The sequence below is a fragment of the Elgaria multicarinata genome, chromosome 2 (genome assembly GCF_023053635.1).
Source record: "Elgaria multicarinata webbii isolate HBS135686 ecotype San Diego chromosome 2, rElgMul1.1.pri, whole genome shotgun sequence".
Taxonomy (NCBI): Eukaryota; Metazoa; Chordata; class Lepidosauria; order Squamata; family Anguidae; genus Elgaria; species Elgaria multicarinata.
In genome coordinates, this window is record NC_086172.1 from 130,848,925 (window position 1) to 130,873,581 (window position 24,657).

Consider the following 24,657-nt stretch of genomic DNA (forward strand, 5'->3'; position numbering starts at 1 on the left):
CGAAAGCACTCGGCAATTTCCGTCGCCACCAGACCCGACCAATCGAACAATAAACGAATCGATGCTGCAGGGGTCCTCCTGGGTTCTGTGTGGGGGGACGAGCGCGGGATGTGGGCTCGGGGCCCATGTAACGGGTGCGGCGAAGCACACTGGGGAGCGTTTGTAGGTTGGGGCTCGGAGCGCCAGCTGGGGGTGCCGAGTTCGATTGTTCTGGCCTGGCCATGGCGCCTCTCCTCCCCCCCGCCATGGCTCCCCGTGTCCCTGCTCCTCTCCTCTCAGTGAGCGAAAGTGGCCGCCGCCGCCGTCCCAGCGCCCGCAGCCGCCGCCTCCTCCTCAGCAGCAATAGCGCGGCCGCCATCTTGGCGAGGCAGAAGGCGAGAGGCACCGCGGCAGGACACAAGCAGCGCCAACGCAGCGCAGGGCGAGAGGCCGGGAGGAGAAAGCGGGGCGGGCAACTTAAGAGCCACCCTCGGCCCAAGCCGGGCCACGCACCCAGGTGAGACGCGGTGGCTCGCTGGCCGGGACAGGTGGAGAGGTGGCGGGGACCCGTTAGGCCAGGCCGCGGCTTCACCCCCCACCCGACCCTCCTTCCCTCTCCTTCAGCAGTAGCCCCGGCAGCTGGGCCTTCTCTTAAAGAGACAGGCCCTTTCCTCTGCGGGTGCGGGGGGGGGGTAGAGGGCGAGACCCCAACAGTCTCCCCTTTTCCACAAACCGACCGAGCGGGGCGAGGGAGATTGCTTTCGGCGGGGCCTGTGCCGCCTTCTGGCCTCGGGCAGCGTGCGGCGAGTCGGTCACACCCAGCCCGCGAGCACACGTGCGCGCCCCGCGCAATGATTGAAGGCGGGCGACGAGGAACCGGGAATTCAGCATATGGACTTGACAGCCCCGCCTTAATCAGTGTCCCGCTTTGACCTGTAGGATTGCCAACACTGCTGCTTGTTGGAATCCAGAGACCATTGGAACATGTGGCTAAACATTTGTTTTAGGGGTTCAGGATTGTGCTGGCAAGACTTGACTGTCAAGCATAAGCCTAAATAAAGAGTTTTGTGGTCCTAACCTGAACACGCACATGTTCGCATAGGGTATGTAGAGCGCATGAGAGAAGCTGTAGTTGTTAATCCATCTATCACATCTCAAGTTTGCTTGGTATTTTGCTCGGTGGTGCTTTGGATTGTAATAGAACATGAGTCGCTGCAGGGTCATCATCAGTAACTGGAAATTAATGGCTGGCAATCATTGGCTGGGTTCACGCAGCATGACAACCCATACTCAATCTTGAATGTGGGTTTTTGTGTTGTGTGAACCCAGCTGCACTAATAAATCATGATTTATTAGCCATGAACAGCCCATAGTTCACAACCCAACAACAAACTATGGTTTATCTTCATAGGTTGTTTGTGGTTAACAAACCATGGTTTGCTAATTTGATTGGTTTCACACAGAACAACAGTCCACACTCAGACCATAATTAACCTTGAATATGGGTTGTCATGTTGTGTGAAGTCAGCCATTGTGTACTACTGGCTGAACTTGTATAGCTGTATGTTTAAGTTGAAGGCCTGACTGTAGCTTGCATCATAGTATGGTGGTGATCAGTTTCTTGGTTCCCCCTTCTTGCAGGTGCACTCTACATATCTCATCAGTACAGGTCAGTTGATCAGTGCCCAAAACGTATAGAAGTTGAGTGTTTCTGATATTAAAAGTCTTCAGGACGTACATTGATGGTGCTATATAAATAAATAATAATAATAGTAGCTTAAACAAAAGTGATTCCCATCCCATTTCCTGCAAGGGTAGGGCAGCATTGAATAACAACTTTTACTCTAGGGTTGAAGCACTGAACATATAAGTAGAAGTGTAGTTGTGTATCAGTGTGGTTAAATATTTCCAATATATCTAGGTTGGTTTCTCCACTTAACATCACAAGTGATACTCTGTTGCAGAATGTTGTGTAGCTGCTTTGACATGGACTCTTAGATTGATTGAGTCTCTTTATGCATGTTGAGTAGTTTAATTTTCTTTTTTAAGTCTTACTTATAAAAGCCAAAGCAAAACATTCAGCTAAAATATCTTGTATTGTCACTTTGAAAAATAAGTAGAATGCATGTAGGTAGTCAAAGGCTAAAGCTTAAGTTATGTATTACCACTACTAATCATTACATGGTACTTCAGATTTGCGAAGTGCATTTCAGAGTTTGCCCTCAAAACAACTCTGTAAAGTTGGTTGCTATCCACCTTTATTTGTAAGTAATTTCAACTGAATCTAATGGAGACCACTTCTATGTAAATGTGCATAGGATTGCAGCAGGTATCTGGGAAGATATATTCCCCAAGCCACATAGTTATCCAGTTCACACAATGGAACAACCCATAGTTTATGAACTATGAGTTATTTTGGATTGAGTGAAAATACTGGCTCCCAACCACATCCAGTGTGCAAAACAACTCAGTGATCCATGCTTTGTTTTTCAGTTATAACCCAGGGTTGTTCCTCTCTTCACCACTCAAAGTTTGGGTGTTATAAAGAACTATCCCTGGGTTGTTTAGCGCACCAGAAGCATGCAAGCAGTTGGGAGTTAGCATGCTCACTTCCAGACAATCCGTGGTTAACAAACTGTGTTTCATCATATGAACTGGGTCAGTGAGTCTTTGGAAACCGCCCAGAGAGCTTCAGCTGTGGGTCGGTATATAAATGTAATAAAATAAATAAATAAATAAATTTGGAACTTAAACCCTCATCTCCTAGGTCCAAAACCAAATCTCTGTTCAGTAGACTACATTGGCACTCTTCTTTTTTACTTTATTATTTGCAACCATACATATGTTACCTATTCTGCTTTAGATAGTCACAGATTGAAACCAGAAATGAAACTTAATATTTAATCTGTTGTAGTCTTCTGTTTACAGAGAGCTTCGGCTATTGGGTGGTATAAAAATGCAATAAATAAATAAATAAATTTACAGCTGCAATACAGTGTAAAATACGGTGTAGAACAGGTGTGGGCAACTTGTGATTCTCCAGATGTTTTGGCCTGCATCTCCCAGCATCTCTCACCACTGCCTATGGCTGATAGGAGCTATAGGCCAAAACATGGAGGCTCATAAATTGCCCATCCCTGATGTAGAAGCACATTACAGTAGGATTAATTAATCTTTGTTGAATTAACTAAATCTTGACCCTTTTGGTGCTCCATAGCAGCTATGGAGTACAAAAAGGGTTAAAATTAGTTTGAAAATAAGCTAATTTTGACACTTTGGGTGTGTCATGGCTGCTATGGAAACTTTTTTTCAAAAAGATTTTTTAGAAATCTGAATTTGGGGAGTGGTGGGGAAATGCTTAGACCCCAAAGGCTGCATGCTGCGCACCCCTGCTTTACATAGTAGCTCTTTTTCTCACAAAAGCTATTAACAAGTAGCGTTTTCACCTTGTATAGCTCCTTGAAATACTGAAAAGGAGATCCATACACATATTCATTAATTATCAACTTGCTCATAATTTCCTGTAATGTTTATTGTATAGGTAGGTTTTTGCCGGTGTCAGGGACTTTCATTCTTGGTTTGGTTAATATTCTTAGTGAGAAATTATTTCACTTTTCTTGAATTCAGGAATATGTTTGCCACGTGCACCAAGTTAATAAGCCCATTTGGGTAGGAATTGACACCCTTTTCTCCCTAAAACATGTTATCAGTTCACAATTGCTGCTTTTGCTGTCCTGAACCTTTGACAAGTTTGTGGGGAAAAACACAAGCTTCCCAATACTATTTTTTCAGATGTTCCACAGAAGTTTCTGATTAAAAGCTTGTTTAGTTTTTTGGTATGGTCCAACCCAGAACTGGTTATTGCAGGGCTTTTTGTGGGGTTGTTTTTTCTTGGTAAATCTTGAAATTAGACCCTCTGTCATTGTGGGGAAATGCAGCCCAAGTCACTGTTTGACTAATAGTATAATCCTGTGGTCCAACTATGTCAATGACCACTTACATCACTGTAACACTGATGCAGTTGGGATCCAATGAACTCCTAGCTGCAAAGTCAACAGCAAAACAATACCACTTTAAACAAGACGTAACATAGCAACTCTGACAGCATCCACGACAACACAACAGACATCCACCAATCACAGCATCATGTGCTATTGATGCTACTCCCACAGTAACAAGGCATGGAAGGAACTGATCCACTCGGGACAGTGGTGGAAAACACATGTTATTCCGCCTACCTCATGTACATATAACACACAATCTGGCAGTCATAAAGACACTATAGTGCCCTCACTGGTGCATATCACCATTCTGCAGCCAGCACAAGTCTAGAAATTGTCACCAATAGCCATGCAACTACAGACATCCTTTGGACATGGAAATGCATGGGGCCACATGTGAATCAAAGTATAGATATTTCAGTTACAACATCTGTCAGCTCTGTAGCTCGCTTGGGAGAAAGTATGTGTGAAAAATACATGGGCTTCCCAGGAGAATGGCTCAAGGCCACTGGGGGAGCATTGCCTATGTTAAGAGGAATTAAGTTTTCTCAGAGAGAAGGAAGTAACAATGGGACAAGTAACAATGTTTTTTCCTGTAAACTCACAAGAATAGCCTTATCAACTCCCTGTTAGGTTAAGGGGAAAGAGCATAGATATAGGAAATAGGAGATGGCAGTTCAAGTACTGCCCTGAGGAAATGTTAAATTGACTACCAGAAGGCAAAAACCTTTTGGCTGTCTGGCTAAGCAGCCAATCATCTTAGAAGCAAAAGAGGTAAAGACACCATGCCTGCTAAAACTCAGGCTTCAGAGCAACTAACCTAACATCCACTGGAGACAAACGCATGATAGGGCTTTCATAATCCCCTGGCCCTCACACAGACATATAATTAGGAGTAAGGAAGCTTTATAATAGGGGTGTAGAACCCCAGGACCAGGGGCCAAATCTGGCCTGTCTGCAGTCCTACTTTTGCCCTACAGGATTCCCCAGGTGGCCCATCCACTTTCCCCCAATCAACTGTCATGTGGTAGTTTCCCAACTTTTCAGTTTTTCCCCATTCTAAAAGGTTGTAATGGTTCTCTAAAGTTTTAACTGCTGGCAATCAGAGCTTTAAGCTACAATATGTTGGTATTTTGACCCCACCACTTTTGCCTTTGGTTCCACCCAGCATTGGAATTCAGTCCCTGAGAGGTTGTCTGAAATGGAATTCAGCCCTTGGGCTGAAAGAGGGTTCTACACACCCTAGTTTCTGAAGCTTATATAAAGCTATTCTCCTAGATAACAACTTGTTTAACATACATAAGATCTTAGGTTCAAGCCTGTACCCAGACTTCCTGGGAAACAGGCTGTGAGGAGCTCATCAACACATGTGCCCTAAAGCACACCTGGTATAGTCAGGGGTCCACAATGTTTGGCCTTGATAGCCAAGTCAAAAATTGCTGTTGCCCGATTCTTGCCCCTGGTGGTTTGGCTTCTGTGTAACAAAGGAATCCCACTTTCCTACAAGAAAGAAATGTGGGGAGCATTTCAGTTTGACCAGTGTACAGCTGAGATGCTCAGAATATGTTGACTGAGCAGCAGCCAAGGAAACCCCCAATCGTCCTGCTCAGGGGTAGAAAAGGATGGCTAGTGATTTGCCAGATCCTTGAACATTCAGTTGCTGAACAATCCCATCTTTCTTTCCAGGATTGGCTCTGGGGAGGGGCTGGGTATCAGAATGCAATTGCCAGTGTCATCCCCAACCACCTCTACAGCATGATGATTGACAGAGAAACTGGTAGCTCATTACACTCATCAGAGGATAGCAGTGCACTCACTGTGGCAAGTGAAAATGTGAGGTTCAGAAACTGATCTGGTTTGCACAACAAGGTCAAGTCATCTTGGATTATTTAACCCACAAAGAGTATGTGCGGCCAACATTTTGCACATGTGCCATATTGTGACGTGTCATGTGAATCTGCCCATCGTAGATTATTTGAAAGTTAAACAAATCTCGCATCACTCAATTAGTAGTAGGGTTATGCAAGCGTTGTTTAACCCTTGCATAACCCACAATGGCCATGTTTGCATGACACAGTGCAACCCCTGCTCACCCTGATTGGGGTTGCATGTTCAAAATGGCAGCCACATGCACCTGAAATGTACTGCAGCTCATCGTAGGTTAAATAACTCATGATGACCTAGCCTTTGTTGTGTGAACCAGCCCAGTGCAGTGCCATAGCAAATCAGAAGAAGTGATACATGGTGTAATGGCTCTCTTTCGGTAATTCCCTACCCATACATGTACCATTATGCCCAGACTTCTTCATCCTATTCAGCTACATCTCTCCCATGCTCACTGGTTTATTGCCATAGTAGATCACATCTGTCAACCCCAAATCTCCATTTTGGGTAGCCAAACTCATGGTTCACCACACTGACATTAATTAGAGAATTGTGACCTGTTTAGTCTGCCTCCTTATGCTTGCTGGTGCACAAGTGGTCAGAGGCTAGATAAGATGAAACTTCTGAATCCTGGTAGAGTGGAGTAGTGATAAGTTGAGGTGAATGGGATATGTAGGGAGAGAGGGGGGATTTATTATTATTTATTTATTTAACATATTTACATCCCGCCCTATGTCACTAAGATCTCAGGGCGGTGTACAAATAAAAACATACAGTATAAAACAATAAATATACACAGTTAAAAACAAATTAAACCATGATCCAAGTAAAAAATAATAATTAAAAGCAATAGATACAGTTAAAACAGTTAAAAGTGCTAGCTGCTAGCACTTACTACTACAAAGAAACAATTGAAATTGTTAACACTTCCATTGAAAGAACAACTGTGCTGAAGTGAATTTTGAATGGGTCTGTGCCCATATAATAAACACATCTAGCTGAAGTGAATTTTGAAATTAAGACAGATGAGTAGGGTTGCTGACTTTCTGTTTGGTGGGGCTACTGTGCCTTTGAAAGCTGAGTGGCAAACAGCAGAGTAGCAACTACGGCTTTCTCCATTACTGTATCTTTATGCTAGGTTTGGCTGCACCTGCTATATAACTGACTTTCAAGCAGGCTTCAAAGGTTTAGACATTCTGCTAGAATAAAAAGTTAGGAATCCCAGATGGGCGCAGTGGATTCACTTGTGTTTACTGCTAGCTATAGGATTTGTTCAAGGTCTGTATTGTCCAGGTAGTGGGGAACATCCACGCTTCTGCACCGTTGGGAGAGCCAGTAGGGAGACAGAATTGTAATAATAATGGTCCGCAATTGCAATTATAGTGCTTATGCCTAAGTTCTCATTAGGGATGGATGAGCAAGCAATTGAAAGAGACCATTGCCACTTAGGTCATCTTTCTCTTCCCCCATTAGTGGTTCTCCAAATTTTATGTTCATTATATTTAATATAAATTGTTTATAAAACTGTTTTATGTTGCAAAATGCCCCTGAAAAAGGGTTTAAATTTGAAATGTGTTGGGCTCAATAAAGGTGTATGTTGAGGGTTCCTTCCTTCTTTTTCTGCATTTGGTGTCCCTGATGTCTCCATTTGGAGAATCAACTGTTGGGAGAGCTAACGTAGTCCAGCTTGCCCTCCAGATGTGTTAGACTACAACTTCAATCATTCCCAGGCAGCATTGCCATTGGCTGTATGGACTGAGGATGGACTGTCCTCCAGCCTAGATGTGTTCAGAGGGCTTTTCTCTGTGGTGGCACCCAGACTGTGGAATGCCCTCCCCTTGGAGGCCCAACTGGTGACAACACTGATTTCATTTCGACGCCAAGTAAAAACATGGCTTTTTAACAAAGCCTTTGATGGTTAAACTCACTAAGATGGCACATTGTTTTAACTACTTTTACTGCTTTTAAATTATATATTGTTTTAACTTGGTTCATGGTTTAATTTGTTTTTAACTGTGCATATTTATTTTATACTTTATGCTTTTATCTGTATGCCACCCTGAAATCTTAATGATATAGGGCAGGATACAAATCTTTCAAATAAATAAATAAATGTATTCCAACACATCTGGAGGGCACCAGGCTGGGGAAGGCTCATGTAGACGTTCAGATAGTACTCTGAATGTACGCTGTAAATGCTGTTGCTGGATGTGCCAAGGGTCTGATCCTGAAAAGAAAAGGGAATGTTTGGTCAGCAGTAAGAGTACTGAATGGAGTTCCGATTTACCCATAAAGGTTGCTGGGCTTCCCAGTGCCTGGTAGATGTTTACTTGAAACTGGTACTTCATAGCCAATGAGGCTCCTCCTTTCTGCAAACTGAATCCTTACCCTGTGGCTCTTGAGTAAAGCCACTAGCTATTTGTAGATGTTATCATGCACATTGAAAAAACACACATAAGGAGGCCTGGGTTGCTCTCTCCTCCAGCCTACATGTGTTCATTAGAACACCTGAACTGAATCTCCACACGTATAGCTGTACATAGAGGCACTCTCTTTAGGCATTCCAGTGTATGCATATAGATCAGGGATAGACCAAGGGAGGGCAACCTCCAGCCTGCGGGCCTAATCTAGCCTGCACTGGGGTCCAATCCGGCACACAAAGGGTTGCGTGTTGTCCATCGGTCCTGCCCCCTGCCCTCTCCTATGTCATTGACTGTTATCATAATGCTGCTCTCCTTATGCACATAGAATGAACATGCCTGATAACATCTGAAAACAGCTACAGTCACTACTGTTGAGAGAAACGGGAATTGTAAAGTTAGTACACAGTTTTCCATCTTGCTGTGATGGTGGGTGGATGGGTGAGAAACAACATGGGAGATGTATGCAGCAGTCATTCCTCTCCCTGGCTTCATTAAGAGGAGTGTCTTGTCCTTCATTCATTAATTACACAAGTGGAGTTATGGCTTCCTTTGGGTTTTTTCTTTGTTTCTGAGACAGTATCTGTAAGGCTTTGAGAAGACACATGTTAGTGATATGCCCTTTAACATTTGTTAAATACCTTTTCATGAAAGTTTCCACTTGTGGGCTCTTGTTATCCAGACATGAGGACAGAGTGCTGTAGCTCCATGCTGTGTGCTATGTTGCGTGAGAAATGTGTTCTGTATGTGGAGCTTATATACCACTGTGCTGTGCTTTACCCTTGCCGAATGATGTTACAGAGAGGAGCTGTTTCTTGAATGCCCTTCCCAAGGAAGTTTGCCTGGCAAAGACTTTTCTCTTTCAGGCATCTATGTTGTGCCAGCATAAACATGGCACTGTGCTGGAGTGAGTCCCACAAACCAGTGTATCATTGGGCTCCTCAGGTTCAAGGGATCTTAGTCAGTATCTTATTTTTGTCCAGCTGATGTAAGTCAAGGATAGGATGTCACTATAGATTTGAGAAGTCACTTAATTATTATTATTATTTATTTATATAGCGCCATCAATGTACATGGTGCTGTACAGAGTAAAACAATAAAATAGCAAGATCCTGCCGCATAGGCTTACATTCTAATAAAATCATAATAAAACAATAAGAAGGGGAAGAGATTGCACCAATTCATGACGATGTTGTTACTTTTATGCGTTCAAAAAAACACCACATGCAGTTTGCTTGTTCTAAAACCGGAGTGGAGCAAATGTGTGATTATGATGTGGAAAGTTGTGATGAGGGGAAAATAATAGACTGTTTTAAAGTACATTCATTTTAATATGGCCCAGTCTCAAGAGATCTTGTATAAGATTCTTTAACGTGAAATTTCCTTGACTGAATTATAAGTATTTACATGGCATAATATTACTGAATGTATTTGTCTATTACATACTAATTTATAAGTAAGTACATTTATATCTTTCAAGGAGCTCAGGGCAGCATACACAATTCTCCCCATACCCATTTTATCCTCACAACAGTCCTGTGAGATGGGTCAGGTTGTCAGGCAGTTGAGATAGTGACTGGCCCAAGTTCACTTAGTGAGGTTCATGGCTGAGTGTGAATTTGAATCAGATCTCCCCAGTCCTAGTCCAACACTACACCACTCTGGTTCCCCATTATTTTTGTGTCTTCTCCCCGCACCCAATCCTCCAGTGCAAACAACATAATGTATTGTTGAAAACTAGTTAAAATTACATGGGCAAATTTGTTCTTCCAGTGAAGTAAGACGCCTGTAGTTTTGTATCAAATATACTTCCTTACCAGCTGGGTGTGAGTTTATTTTTTGTGAACTGCCCAGAGAGCTTCGACTGTGGGGCGGTATAGAAATATAGCAAATGAATGAAATGAATTGCTTAGTGGTTGTGGGTATACTGGACAGTATTTGAGTGTAATTACAGATATTGTGAACTATATTTTATGTTGATGTAGAGCTCCCTAATTCATAGCTTTTGTAGCTTCAAGATTGACTGTAATGAACTTTATGGAGACTGCCCTTCCTCACTAGCCAGTAGTGCAAAATAATGTGGGTCACTTCCTGATGGTGATGAAACGTCAGGAGCTTATTTCCTCAAAATATACACTAACAATGGGTCATTGCAGACATAACATGGCTATGAAACCAGAAGTGCCCCACAGACTTGTGAGTTCCTCCCTTCTTGCAAGGACATGTACTCTTCCATTTAAGTTTAGAGGTTATTTGCGGTTAACGTTACATCTGCACATGTGGTTGGGTGGTAATTATGATGTACAAAATATTGATGCAGACGTAACTGTAGCCATAGCTCCAAAACTGAAAGGGTCATGCACAGCAACACCATCCCCAGTACACATCACCCTGTAGAGTTTATTTCCATCCCTTCTACTGGTTCTAAGTCTCCATAAACTGAGATTGCTCCCTAGAATACACTTAACTCTCCTTCAGCTGTACAATACGGGAAAAGATCAATCGTGTTGGCTAACTGACTTTCGTTGTTCATTTTCTCATTGAGGAGGATCCCTTGATAAGCTTGCAAGTAACTCTAGGATTCCAAAGGACTGTTTGAAAACCACTGATCCAACTCATAACTGGCACAACGCCTTCAGATTTTAAGCAGAAGTCTTTTTCAGTTCTTTGCCAGGGCCTAGATGCAAAATATTTGTCCTACTCCAAATTACAATCCCTGCTGAGAATATTTTCTATGACATCTGTTAAACTGCTTGGCCACTTTTATAAAATGTTGTTTTAATTATCAGCTGTTATATACTTGGGGGATTGTGACGACAGTCTTTGAAAAATGTATTTTAGAAGCAAATATTCTAATTCCTATTGGTACGATATTTAAACTAGTGGTGGACAGCTGTAAGAGCCTGGGAGCCATTTTCAGTTCCCCCTGCTTTCCACAGGATTGATGGAATTCTGTAGGAAACCTCTAAGGGAGCCTAGTCTAGGGTGACCATATGGAAAGGAGGACAAGGGCTCCTGTATCTTTAACAGTTGTATAGAAAAGGGAATGTCAGCAGGTGACATTTGTATGCATGCAACACCTGGTGAAATTCCCTCTTTATCACAACAGTTAAAGCTTCAGGAGCTATTCTAGAGTGATCAGATACAAAAGAGGGCAGGGCTACTGTAGCTTAAAATCTTGCTTATTTTGAACTTCAAATTCCTAGTCACCAGAACATTTTTAGGAACTAGCATCAAATGTTTATGTCCCTGGATAGATGACCAGATACCTTGTATTTTATTATCTTCCAGCAGCTGGGTCTGTATAGACTAATACTCCCTGATTATGTGCTTGCTCTCCACAGTACTTGTCCTCTCTCATATACATTCCTCCTTCCTTCCTTTCCCTTGATTTAGCCATGGAAGGTGGTTTAAAAACTAATTTCTAATCCAGACTAACAGTGAACCTGAGGAAGAACAAGTGGAATTTGCAGGAGGCGAGGTTGTGGTGGGAGCGGGTGCACAATTCTACAGCTTTTAATTCTTTAACTATGGTCTCCACATGCCTTCCCAATGTGAGATGTGATTTTAAAAAATGTTGTCCGTCCCCCACAAAAGAATTGGGCTTTTGTGACTTCATCACTTCATCTTTTTTATAAACCTGCAAATAGATGTGATGGTGGTAAATGATTGCCTTCTTTTTTTTGAAATAGCTGTGCGTTAGGAGGCATCTTTGCATGAGGAGAGGCTTGTTCTATGGCCTCAGAGCTGGGTGCAAGAGAGGATGGCAACAGCACGGAGCTGGCAACGCCCCTCTATCTGCGGTATTTGGAAAAAGCTCTGCGGTTGGATCATTTTTTACGACAGACATCCACGATCTTCAATAGGAGTATATCCAGGTATCAAACCGTACCTTGTTTTGATTTGGGAACATATGGAAAGTAGGCCTGTTATAGCTTTTATGTTAAGTCTATGGGATGCTAAGGATGCTGACTTGCATTCTAACTTCAATTCCATGAATGGGATGGAGTTCATGAAATTGCAGCGCCTGGTGCCTCCAATCTGTTTCTACCTTGGGAAAAGTGTGCTGTGGAGGCTGCAGATGGATGGGTCAAATAACAGCTTTAGACTATAATCAAAATGGGGTGCGGGTGGGGATTCACACACATACACATGCCCTGGTGCTGTGGTTAATGCTTTTAAAAAATATTCAAGGTATGTTCATGGACCTCCCATGTCATGCGCAGTTATATACAAAGTTAATTTTTACACTTTGTGAAAATCCTAATTGTTTTTCACATGTGAGTGATTTAAAGATGTAAAATTTCTGGACATTTCGAAGCCAGGGAAGAAAGGAATTTGACTCTTTAAAAAAAAGTATTTGGAAAAATTATAATCTGTACCATATTAAAAATTCAACCCCATTGGGTTGCTGCTCTTTAGAGGGAGGCCTCTGATATGGGAAGCTTCTGAGATTCCTATGCCCTCCCAGGCTGCTGCCAGCAAAGCAGGAGAAGTGATGGAGGCAAGTTTAGCCTCTCTGTCCTCCTCCTTTCAAAAATTGTTCTGGGTGGGCTTTTGAGCCCATCTAGAGGAGTCAAGGACAGGGGTGGGGCTGGAGAGGCCTAAGTTAATGCAGAATCCAGCCTCTCCCCTCCCCTCTTCAACTTAGTCTTCAAGCAATAATTATAAATAAATCTAGCGTCAGAGATGGAGCTAAATGAGCATGTGCTGCAACAGAGAGTGGCTGTTGTTTTGTACCTCTCTGTCCCTCTTTTGCTGCAATGACTATATATTTTTAACTTCGTTGTAGTGATGAAAGTGAAGATGGATTGGATGACAATCCTCTGCTTCCTCAGCCTGGGGGTCCCTTGATGCAAGTTAAAGAAGAACCTACAAGCTCCTTGCTTGGGGAATCTTCTGGAGCAGGAAGTTCTGGAATGTTAAACACGCATTCACTAAATGGAGTGTTGCAATCTGGTAAGTGTGCTTCAGAATGAATTTTAGTTTGCCTTTGATGATAGTAGAGTAATCCAGCCCTCCAGATAGCCATGTGTTTGGGCCAAGGAACAATTCTTTATTGTTTAATAGCTAGCCAAGTATACAGTTCAAGCTATCCACTTGCTGGCATATGTGGGCTGATGAGATTTGTTTTCCTTGGATACTTTTTTTAAACTTGGGACAGTGATAAATAATTTCTCTGTCCAAAGCATTTTTAAATTCAATTGTTTGCATAATATATTTATTTTTTAAATTCATTAAACACCTCTAAAATAAATTTCTCTACTCATTTTACAAAAAGCTAATATAAACATTTCCTCTTTGCATGTCCTTTAACAGAGCCAAGAACAGAAAAAGGGAGTCTATATAATTTTTCCAAATTAAAGAAAAGCAGAAAATGGCTAAAGGTGAGGTTTTTATTATTCTGAAATCTAGACGTGTTGACAGTGATGGCTTTGTTGCATTATTCTCTGATGTACTTGCAGAAATGTGGAAGTTTTCTGAACATACTAAAGCTGCTGTCAGAACACTTCAACATATATTACAGCCTCTTACTTTTGTTGAATTAAGGGGGATCAATCAACGATAAAGACTTTTTAATCTTTCCGTCATCACAATAAACCAGGGATAGGGAATCTTTTTTTTCTTTGGAGGGCCATTGAAATATGGGGACATTCAGTCAGGAGCCATAAGTAGGTGGAGTCACCCACTCTTTCTCTCTCTCTCTCTCTCTCTCTCTCTGACCCCAGAAGTACAAATGTTTTCTGCAGAGCTGCATTGTATTGTTTTTTTACTTGGAATTGTTTACTTGATCAATAATCCTAATCCTAAGGTGTTGAGAGAGGAATCAAAAGAGTCTCTGAATATGAGGAAAATCCTCATATGGAACTTTCAAAGTCTTTGCACATGAAGGGTATATAGTGTTTTTCCTTCTTGTTATATTTTTTCCATCCCTTAGATACAAAAGCAAGTGAGGCTGGGGAATAATGTACTGGGAGATATTAGAGACTAAGGATGTTCTGTATATGTAAACTGTGTTACTCATTTTTTTAACCTTAGTCGCATTCCAGGAATTCCTGTTTACTAATCTAGTTATCTTTCTCACTCTTATTGAATTGAAATCCTCTCAATCTTGGCAGAGCATTCTCCTGAGTGATGACTCTAGTGACAGTGAGTCAGCAACTGATGAAGATGGAGGAGAAGGGGAGGAGTTTACTCTTTCAAGGGAAGAACTTCACAATATGCTGCGATTGCACAAGTACAAGAAATTGCATCAAAGTAAATACAGCAAAGACAAAGAGGTAAACATTCTATATCATCATTTATCCATTGATTACCATTCTGGAGAGTATATACGACTGGCTGCAGCTATTAGTGTTTATATGACACTAACCCCATCCCCATCAGCACAACAAAGGCTTTTGGCTCCTCTGTTTTTAGAGCTGTGGCAATATTGTTATTCCGCATCCCCTTCCTCTTTGCTTTCCTCCCCCCTTATGTCATTGTCTTGAGTGTTGAGCCTGAAGTACAACAGTGGAACAAGAAAGCATGGAGTTTTTATTTCTTTACTTGTACTCATCTATAGAATTAAATAGAATTCATCTGTGGAGTAAAATAGTTGGATGTGGGATTTGATGGTTCTATGCCCCCTCCCTTGAAGACCATACTTGATAGCTTGTTGAAAGTCCCTTTGGAATCCTCTGCGGCCCAAACATAACCTAAGTAGTAATAGACTGCCACGTATTAAGAATCTATATTGTCTGAAGAGATATTTAAATTTTCTAGCCCAGCTGTATTCCTTACTTATTAGGTTCTTAGGTTAAAAAAAAAATTGGAACAGCAAAATAAAACATCCTACTCTGCTTCAGTTACAACAGTACCAGTATTACAGCGCGGGTTTGCTCTCCACATATGATCCTTACTATGAGCAACAGCGTCATCTCATAGGACCCAAGAAAAAGAAGGTCAAAGAGGAAAAAAAATTAAAAGGTGAGCTTTATATTGATTTTCTACCATGAGATTTTCTAAAGGTTGGATTCTTTTTGGCTGTGTTAAGAACATAAGAAGTGTCATGCTGGATCAGACTGAGGGTCCATCTAGTCCAGCACTCTGTTCATACAGTGGCCAACCAGCTGTCGATCACAAACCCACTGGACAAGGTGCAACAGCACCCTCCCACCCATGTTCCTCAGCAACTGATGCACACAGGCTTACTGCCTCAGATACTGGAGGTAGCACATAACCATCAGGGCTACTAGCCATTGAGAGCCTTCTCCTCCAGGAACTTATCCAACCCCTTTTAAAGCCATCCAGATTGGTGGCCATCTCTTTGTATTATGGTAGTGAATTCCATAGTTTAACTGTGCAGTGTGAAGACATACTTCCTCTTATTTGCCCTGAATCTCCCACTGATCAACTTCATGGGATGACCCTGGGTTCTGGTATTATGGGAGAAGGAGAAAAATGTCTTCCTAGCCACATTCTCCACACCATGCATAATTTTGTTCACCTCTATCATGTCTTCCATTAGCCTCTTTTCCCAAGCTTTTTACAAGTGTTTCTAATTGTTAATTAGAAAACTAGCTTTCCATATTAAGTGTAATTTAACGTACTTGTTGAAAGGCATGTTATACAGGAGTTGGGAGCATAAATTCAGATTGCATATACCTAGAAATATTGCTGTGAGTTGGATCCAGACATGCTTTTCCATGAGCTGGTAGCCTTTTCCATGGTGGAACGGCTTTTCCTGACTTAGCACAAATTTCTTATTTAGTAAAAGAGAACCAAAATCCAGTGGTGTGCTTCTACAGTCTCTTGTTTGGTAAAATACCTTTTCACCTCTTGTTAAGGTGAAAACTACTTGGTAAGCTGACAAAACTACCTACTGTAGGAAAGCTCACCTGATTGGTTGTTGAGGCTCTCACTTACTAGTTGTGAATCTTTCACAGCATACAATAGACAGAAGAAGGAGAAGAGATACTTATTTGTAAACAGATAACATGTTCTTGTTGACTACCCATACATTGATGTGAAATAGTAAGCCTTCATGCAAGAGATTGAAGGGAATGAAGTAAGGAGCATTTCTCTCACTTTAGCATACTTCTCAGGACAGGCCCAGGCAGGGCTGGTGCTACCATAGAGGCCACTCAGGCGGCCGCCTAGAGCACCAAGCTAAGAGGGGCGCCGGGTGCTGCGCAGCACTCACGCGTGTTGTTGGCTGTGAGCTGGGCCGGCCCAGACGAGGATTCAGCTGGGCCTGGGCGGGCGAGGTGGTGCCCTGCGCCCACCCAGCCGAAGCGAAGCCAGGGACACTGGGGTGGGGTGGGACTCCACATTTGGACTTCTGCCTGGAAGCCGCCCTCCCAGAGCCGCTCTAGCCGCATGGAAGCCACCCTCCCAGAGCCGGGAGGCCGCCACTGCAGCCAGAAGAAAAAGCACGTGGCAAGCTCGACCCTGGCCCAAGCCAGCCTCTGCCTTACTCCCGAGGAAAGGGCACCGGGTCGCCTCGCCTCTCTCCTCAAACAGGCCGCGACGTCTGGGCAAACGGGACTCCCTCTCCCTTCCCCCAGAAAAGCTAGGGACTTGTGGACTCCTCACAAGGCAAACTCTCCTGCTTCCCGATCCTGTGCATGTGGATCAATGGGACTTGCATCCGAGAAAGTGTTGCACCGGGAGGCACCAGTGCGGCCCGATCCGCCTATGCCTCCTTACTCGGAAGTCTTATTCCCCCGAGTAAATGTGTGGAGGGGATCGGGGTGACAGGCTGCATAGCGGGTTGCGTTCGCACGGAAGTAAGTCCTGGTGAATTCCAGATGGCTCAGTCCCAAACCAAAGTGAGCCAATCCCAGCTCTCCACTCAGCGCACACGTTCGGACTTCTGCGCAACTTGAGGTGTGTGTGCAAGTAGCTCGCTTTGCCTAGGGCGCAAAATAGTCTGGCTGTGACTTGGCCCTGTCCTGAGAACTCACAAATCCAAACAATGGAGAGTGAGTGTGGTGCAGTGGTTAGAGAGTCAGACTAGGACTTGAGGGACCCTTCTGCCATGTAACTCACCAAGTGAACTTCGACCAATCTAACACATGTAGCTGAAGCTACCTCTCATGGGGGTGGGGGGGAGACAGAACCATGTGCACTGTTCTGAGCTACAAAATGCCATACATAAATACTTTCATTCCTCAGTCCAAGCTTCTTAGCAGTTATTTGTGGTGAGTTATGGAAGATGGTAAAACAGCATAGAAGTTATTGTATAAGCACCTAAATTTCCTATTCTTGAAAGGCCGGGTAAATGTCCTAAATCTTCTTATGAAAGAATTATTCTAAAAAAGAAGTTATGGGAAGGGGGATCTCTAATTGAGGTGTAGATATGGGGGTGATCGGTGAGGGGCCATTTTGAGATTTGATTGAAGCAATCCTCATCAGGAGTTTTGTGATTTGAAAGCAGATCATTTCTTTTCTTGACCAAGGTCCTGAGTAGTGAGATGTGTCCAAGGAAGCTGGAATGGAAAATCTGGCATAGGCTTTCTGTGAAATTACGTTGGGCTTCCTTTCTTCATCAGCCTCCATTTATTTCTAACTTTTTAGCTTTTCTTTCAGTAATTGCACACAGCCCTCCCATGGTGTCTTGCACTGTACTTATTTCACAGACTTTCATTTACATTCTGATGTAATTATGTAGGTCTAGTGGCTCATTTGAGGCAATGGGATGCCTTATCGCTAGTTAAATTTAGATCTCTTCCAGGTTTATCACAGCTCAATTTGACTCCCTCTTCAGTGCTTTATTAACTTCTTAAATCTCTAAATAGAATTTCATTTGGGTGAGGGGTAGTATTATCCATGCTAGCAAGGTGCTTTAGAACTTTCTTAATCGTATATTGATATTCCCTTTAAAAAGAGGATTATTCAGGCTCAGTAATCAAACTCACTGGTGATTTTTATGCAGACTTGCAGAATAGTGAGAAACTTCTAGATATTCTAAATCAATAATTATAGGACTGAGAACAAGATTGAAGGCAATCTCCCTGCTTCTTGTTATTGGATGGGACATGGTGAAGACCATGAGTTAATACTAACGGCCTCAAATTGTTAAGGGATGAAACTGATTGTACAACCTACTGTCCTCATGCAGCGAAGTTGAAAAAGGTGAAGAAAAAGAAGAGACGGGATGAAGAAATCTCCTCTGAGGAGTCTCCACGACGCCATCACCACCAGACCAAAGTTTTTGCCAAGTTCTCTCATGATACTCCTCCACCAGGGTCCAAGAAAAAACATCTATCCATTGAACAACTGAATGCCCGCCGGCGGAAAGTATGGCTAAACATTGCTAAAAAGGAGCTGCCAAAGGTGAGCTTTGTCGATAGGAAAAAAAAGTGAGGATCTGTAGGGAGGATGAGGGAAGACACATCACTAAGTACAAGGAATACAGGCTTACGGTGAGATAGGATTCCTGTCCGGTATTCTGTTATTGACCATGTATTTCATTGTCAACGTTGGTTTATAACTTCTTCTGTTTTACTTTGTTTTTAAAAAATCCTTTTTCTGAGTTTGGTTGAAATAACATTCTTGTGATTACTTAGGAAGGACCAGTAAACTAACATGGAGAAAAGAGGGAAAGGTTGGAAAGAAAAGGGAGTATGCGAGTTCATAAAATGAAGCATGTCTAACAGAATGAAAAAAAAGTCTGCGTTGTTGAAAGAAAGAAAAAAACTAGTATACTTGTTTACCTTAGGAGGAAAAATTCTTTACAGAAATTAAAGGGAAAACAATATCTTTTGATGATAGGGCAGTTGTTTTTCAGCTTTTTTTTTTTACTTATTAATGTTATACTTAGTTGTAGCATGAACCATCACTTGATCAGTTCCATAAGTAAAATATTCAGAGAATTCAGTGGGCATTTGAAGTACAGTTATCAATATACGTGACACTTTGCTGTTGTAGTTCCATTTTCCAGCTGAAATGTTTGGAAACTTTCTTTTAAGCAGTAATCACCTCAATTATTATTTTTTGTTTGTTTTAGGCATACAAACAAAAGGTCTCTGCCCGGAACTTGTTCTTAAGCAACAGCAGAAAGGTATGATGCATCATGCATTATTTTGTACTCCTATAAGGTTGGATTTTATTCTGCATTGAACTTTTCTATCTATTTTATTTATTAATTATGGAGATATATATCCTGCTCTTCAAATAAACTACCAGGATGGCTAACAATACCTACAGGGCAATGCAATACACGTCTATATATTAAAAAGTCCCATTGAGTTTGATGGGGCTTACTCTCAGGTAAGTGTGTATACTGTATAGGATTGCAACCTTAAGCAAAAGTATGAAAATACAAACAATCAAAATAAAAGTTTCAGGTTTTCAATCAATGTCAGAACCTCACAATATTAAAACAGTTTAAATTAAAGGGCTTGGGTAAATAAAAAAAGGGGTTGCCTAGTGCTGAAATTCCATCAGTGTAGGCACTAGCTGAGCTGAGCTGGCAAGAGTGTCCAACAATTGGGGTGCCACTGTGATGAAGGGCCTTTCCCTGATAATCACCTGCCTCCATGGGGGAACCCATAGAAGGGTCTCTGATGAAGGTCCTAGTATTCAGACAGGGTGTGTCGAGACCAGTATTCCTTCTGGTATCCTGGCCCCAAGTGCCTTCTCTTATGTTTACCCTGTCAACCTCTAAGATCTTCTGAGGAGGCGTCACCGGTTGTTCCACGGCCAATGGAATGTCACCAGATAGCAGTGCTTAAGCAGTGCCTTCTCAGTAGTGGCACCCACCCTTTGGAACACTCTTCTGCTTGTGATTTGAGAGGCAGAAACAGCTTTTGAAAACATACGCATTCACACAGGTTTTCCTGACCTCTGAGATGCTTTTAATGTTTCAACTATTTATTGATTTATACGGTCTGTTACGTTGTTATGTTTTGTTTTAATGTGTTCATTGTGCTTTCTAATGTGAACTGCTTAGGGATTTTAATATATTAAACAATGTAGAAGTGTTTTAATAAATAAACAAATAAGTGTGAAAGGCTTTAAAGACTTAAAATAGCACTTTGAATTGGGCCCAGAAAGAGACCAGGAGTCAGTAAAGTTGCTGAAGCACAAGTGTAATAGGCTCATAATGCTATTTGCATTATGAATTAATTGAAGTTTTTGAACAGCCTTCAGAGGCAGCCCAGCATGTAACACATTACACTAGTCTAATCTAGAGTTACTAGAACTGAGGCTAGATTATCTCTGTTCATGTAGGGTCACAGCTGATACACCAGATGAAGCTGGTAAAACATGCTCCAGTGACAAAGCTGGATCAAGGAACATTCCCAGAATGGCTGGGTTCAGATAATCATCGGAGGAAAAGAAGCCCTCGTGGCTTCCCCCCTCCCCCGCTGGACACGTGTCACTCCCACACCTGCCATTTCCCTAAGTACCCACATCACAGCGTGGGTTGCCATGTTGTCCGAACCCAGCAAAGTGTACAGCAGGGGTGGCTTCCAAACTTCCCATAACCCCTACAGCAAGCCATGGTTATAGTTCTCTCAGGCTGTTTGAAGGTCTCTTCAGGATGAGCTGTGATGGTACAAGCTCCCTGGCCTAGTCTTCTCTTCTGCCTTCTCTCAGGAGGGCACACAGCTCTCAGGGAAGGTTGGGGAGGGACTGCCAGAACAGTCCTCTCAGGCCACTGATGGTCCTTTCAGGAGCTTGCATGAGCTCCCAGACCTGGGCCTCTCTTGGAATCTGTTACTGTGCTCAAGCACCAATTCAGGACTGAGAATCTGCTCTTCTTCTTTTGTTTCCATAACAGTACCAATATAAATCTCGATAACTTTTCTTGAAGCATTTAGAAAAACCTCACTTTCTGTTTCTGCTGAGAGAAGAATGCACTGTTTCTGTAATAGGAGTAGGTTGACTTCTGTTGACTTTTGAAGAGGGGGGTTGCAAATGTTTTTCTATGTTTTTTTGTTATATCTGATTCCAACTGCAAATCATATCATATCATATATATGCTATGAGAAAAACGGCAAATGTAAATTTCAGCTGTAGAACTAAGACCACATTTGTCCTGCGCAAGACTTTCAGGGCATTGACTTACTTGCCTCCACTGCCTGTTTCTTAGTGAGTTATCTGGCTCTTATTTTAAAAGACCATCTTTTTGGTTGCTTCCCTGGCAGCTGGCTCATCAGTGTATGAGAGAGGTGCGTCGAGCAGCCATCCAGGCCCAAAAGAACTGCAAGGAGACACTGCCAAGAGCACGGCGTCTTACGAAAGAGATGCTGCTTTACTGGAAGAAATATGAAAAAGTGGAGAAAGAACACCGCAAAAGAGCGGAAAAGGAGGCACTGGAGCAGCGCAAACTGGATGAGGAGATGAGAGAGGTGAGAATAAACCATAGATTGGTGAAAACTTAGGCAATGGAACTACGATATTAACCCCAAGTACTACAGTGGTCTATATGTTAGGAAAATCAAATCCACTAGATGATTTCCCCCCTTCTTTTAAGATTGCAATCTAGTTTTTTTCTGTTTAATTCAAACTAAAAAGACTGTGAAATTACTTGCATCACCAATTACTTACATTTTCAAGACATATTGATCCAGGACTTAGTGCCAGTTTTTACAGTCTGCCTAATGATCTAGGTGTGTTTTGGCTTGCATGCCATAATTTTCTATGCTAGTCTGCTAGGGCTTATATTTTTCCTGTACTTTTCAAACTAGTTTTCGTTTGGTTGAGAAAGATATCTCCTTACACCCATCCGTAGAGTACTCTTTATTGATGGCCAGCCACCAGTAAGAAAGACCTGGCTGCGTTTCTCTTCACCTGGAAATGGCAGCTGCTGTTTCTTGCCTGAACTTCATGTTATCTTTTATTTGCATAGTCAAGCCAAGGCCTAGTTTACTGTATAAAATATGATGTCTTTGAATAACCTGTCTTCTCAATGTTAGCAAGAAAAAACAGCTCAGACCTTACAGTTATATAGATGTGTTGGAAGTGGTATTTTTAACCAATGATAGACAGTGTTCTGAAATTAAAAAGATAGAAAAAATTAATTGTCTTGTTTCTACTAAGTTGCAAAAATTAAACGCATTATGTTAACTTTTTTTTTAAAAGTCCTTTAGATGTGAAATTATTTCCTGTGTTTCCTTATACATTATTTTAGGCTAAGAGGCAGCAGAGAAAACTTAACTTCCTGATTACGCAAACTGAATTGTATGCCCACTTCATGAGCCGCAAACGAGATATAGGACATGATGGAATCCAGGAGGAGATCTTAAGGAAACTTGAAGACAGCTCTATCCAGAGGCAGATTGATATTGGGGGAGGGGTCGTCGTCAACATTACCCAGGAGGATTATGGTAAGGAGTGGAATTGAACTCCAACGGGACTTAAGGAAATTTTGGAAGTCATCACAGCTTATAAACTTTGAGTTTTCGGATAGATTTAAATAACACGTCTATAAAGTCTTAAGTATTAATCCATGTGGACTTTTTTTTTAATTTGGTGGTATTTTCAGATAGTAACTACTACAAAGTTCAGGCTCTGAAGAATGCCGAAGATGCCTACCGGATCCATCAGGCCCAGGTGAGTATTGAGAAAAGAATTACGAAGTGAAAACTGGAAGTGTTCTAAATGATAGAGTGCCTGGAATTGGAAGGGGATATTTCAGTCTTGTCAATTACTATTTAATCTGGGCACCAGGTTACTGTTACTTTGTTATAGTTTCCCTATCAAGTGTATGAAGAGAGAATCCTGCTTCTCCTGATTATAATATGTTTTTAGACGTGAAAGGGAACTCACTTGGCCCAGGGCATGGTCTGAAGAAGGCACATGAGGTAGCCACTTTGCTGAAGCTAAGCAGGTCTGGGTCTGGTCAGTGCTTGGAAGGGAGGCCTCTTGGAAACCCCATGCTGTAACCACCTTGAGTGGGAAGAAAGGGTGGGATATAAATGTGATAATAAATATATAAATAAAACTATATTCAAATAAGCTTATTAGACCCGATCGTATACATGTCTTACTCAAACGTAAGATTGATGGCTTGCATAGGATTTTGCAGCCTTAATGATTTTTTCTTTCTCCTTGCTTAGACCAGGTCATTCGATGAAGATGCTAAGGAGAGTCGGGCAGCAGCACTTCGGGCTGCCAACAAATCTGGCACTGGTTTTGGAGAGAGCTACAGCCTTGCCAACCCATCTATCCGGGCAGGAGAGGACATTCCACAGCCTACCATTTTCAATGGTAAATTGAAAGGTTACCAGCTGAAAGGCATGAACTGGCTGGCCAACCTTTATGAGCAGGTATGTTAGCGTGTCTTGGCATTAGTTTTTAGAGACAAATCCTTTCTTGGCGTGGCTTCAGATAGAAGGGTGGATTATACTTACATGTATTGGGTTCATAGTCTTATAATTTAAAAGATCTTTATGAAGACAAATCCAAGACAAAAATTTTTTACAAAGAGAGGTAGTGTTATGTAACTCCCCTTAAATAGCATCTGATGGCATTTGAAGGAAGATAGTAGGCTTCAATATTGTACTGATTTTCTAGCTATCACTTGTGCATATTTTTAGACTAAATACCCAGACTAAATTGTAAAGTGGCTGCCATTCTTGCAGGGCATCAATGGAATCCTGGCAGATGAAATGGGGCTGGGTAAAACAGTGCAGAGTATTGCCTTGTTAGCGCATCTGGCTGAGGTAGGTGGATTCTTCGTTGCTCTTTCCCCTGACTGAAGGCAGGTACTTAATAGATGGTTTACATGAGCCCTAGTTTATATATTTCTGTACTAACATTTTTTTTCATTCCCTACATCATCAAAACTAGTGTGCATTTTCTTATTCTTTCAGAGCCTTTCTTGGTCTTACATAGCTCCACCCTTTATATGTTCCCTTTTAATGTATTAATTTCCAAACTCCATCCCTGCTGCTCCCTTATCCAACAATGTCCTCTCCCTTCACCTTTGAGTTTTGTCTGATTTAAAATGCAAGTCCAGTTGTGTCCATGTTACCTTTTAATTCTATACAGCAAATGTGTTGAACCTCGAGCTTGTGGACCAAATCTGGCCTAGCTCGTGTTGCAATCTAGCCCTCCAGCATTCCCCAGATGGCCCCACCCCCTTCCCCAACTGCCAATCATTTGGTGGTTTCCCAGCTTTGCACATTCCCCCCCCCCCCCCCATGCTGAAAGGTTGAAATTCTTCTGCTGTGGCTTAGATACTGTCAGTAACAGCTTTAAGCTAAAATTTGCTGGTATCTTAGCCTGCCACCTTTTGCGTTCGACTCCGCCTACCACCGACAGCTTTTCCAAAATTGATTCTGGCCCTCAGGTGAAAGAGGTTCAACACCCCTGTTGTACAACACCTGGTACCTTCAATTTCTGCATAGTAGCAGTAGTTATATAAAGGATTGTTG

The 24,657-nt window shown here is 42.2% G+C and overlaps 1 protein-coding gene across 1 annotated transcript in view; it reads left to right on the top strand.

The window, feature by feature from the left end:
- The window catches only part of INO80 (INO80 complex ATPase subunit), an 80,951-nt gene continuing 56,294 nt past the window's right edge, over positions 1–24,657 (top strand). Inside the window, exons 1-13 of the mRNA XM_063117707.1 lie at positions 1–496; positions 11,977–12,162; positions 13,077–13,243; positions 13,604–13,671; positions 14,404–14,565; positions 15,133–15,253; positions 18,390–18,604; positions 19,278–19,331; positions 21,424–21,627; positions 22,410–22,605; positions 22,764–22,831; positions 23,338–23,547; positions 23,863–23,943. Of these exons, the coding sequence (XP_062973777.1) occupies positions 12,020–12,162; positions 13,077–13,243; positions 13,604–13,671; positions 14,404–14,565; positions 15,133–15,253; positions 18,390–18,604; positions 19,278–19,331; positions 21,424–21,627; positions 22,410–22,605; positions 22,764–22,831; positions 23,338–23,547; positions 23,863–23,943 (1,689 nt within the window). The 5' untranslated portion in view covers positions 1–496; positions 11,977–12,019. The remainder of the gene's footprint in view (positions 497–11,976; positions 12,163–13,076; positions 13,244–13,603; positions 13,672–14,403; positions 14,566–15,132; positions 15,254–18,389; positions 18,605–19,277; positions 19,332–21,423; positions 21,628–22,409; positions 22,606–22,763; positions 22,832–23,337; positions 23,548–23,862; positions 23,944–24,657) is intronic.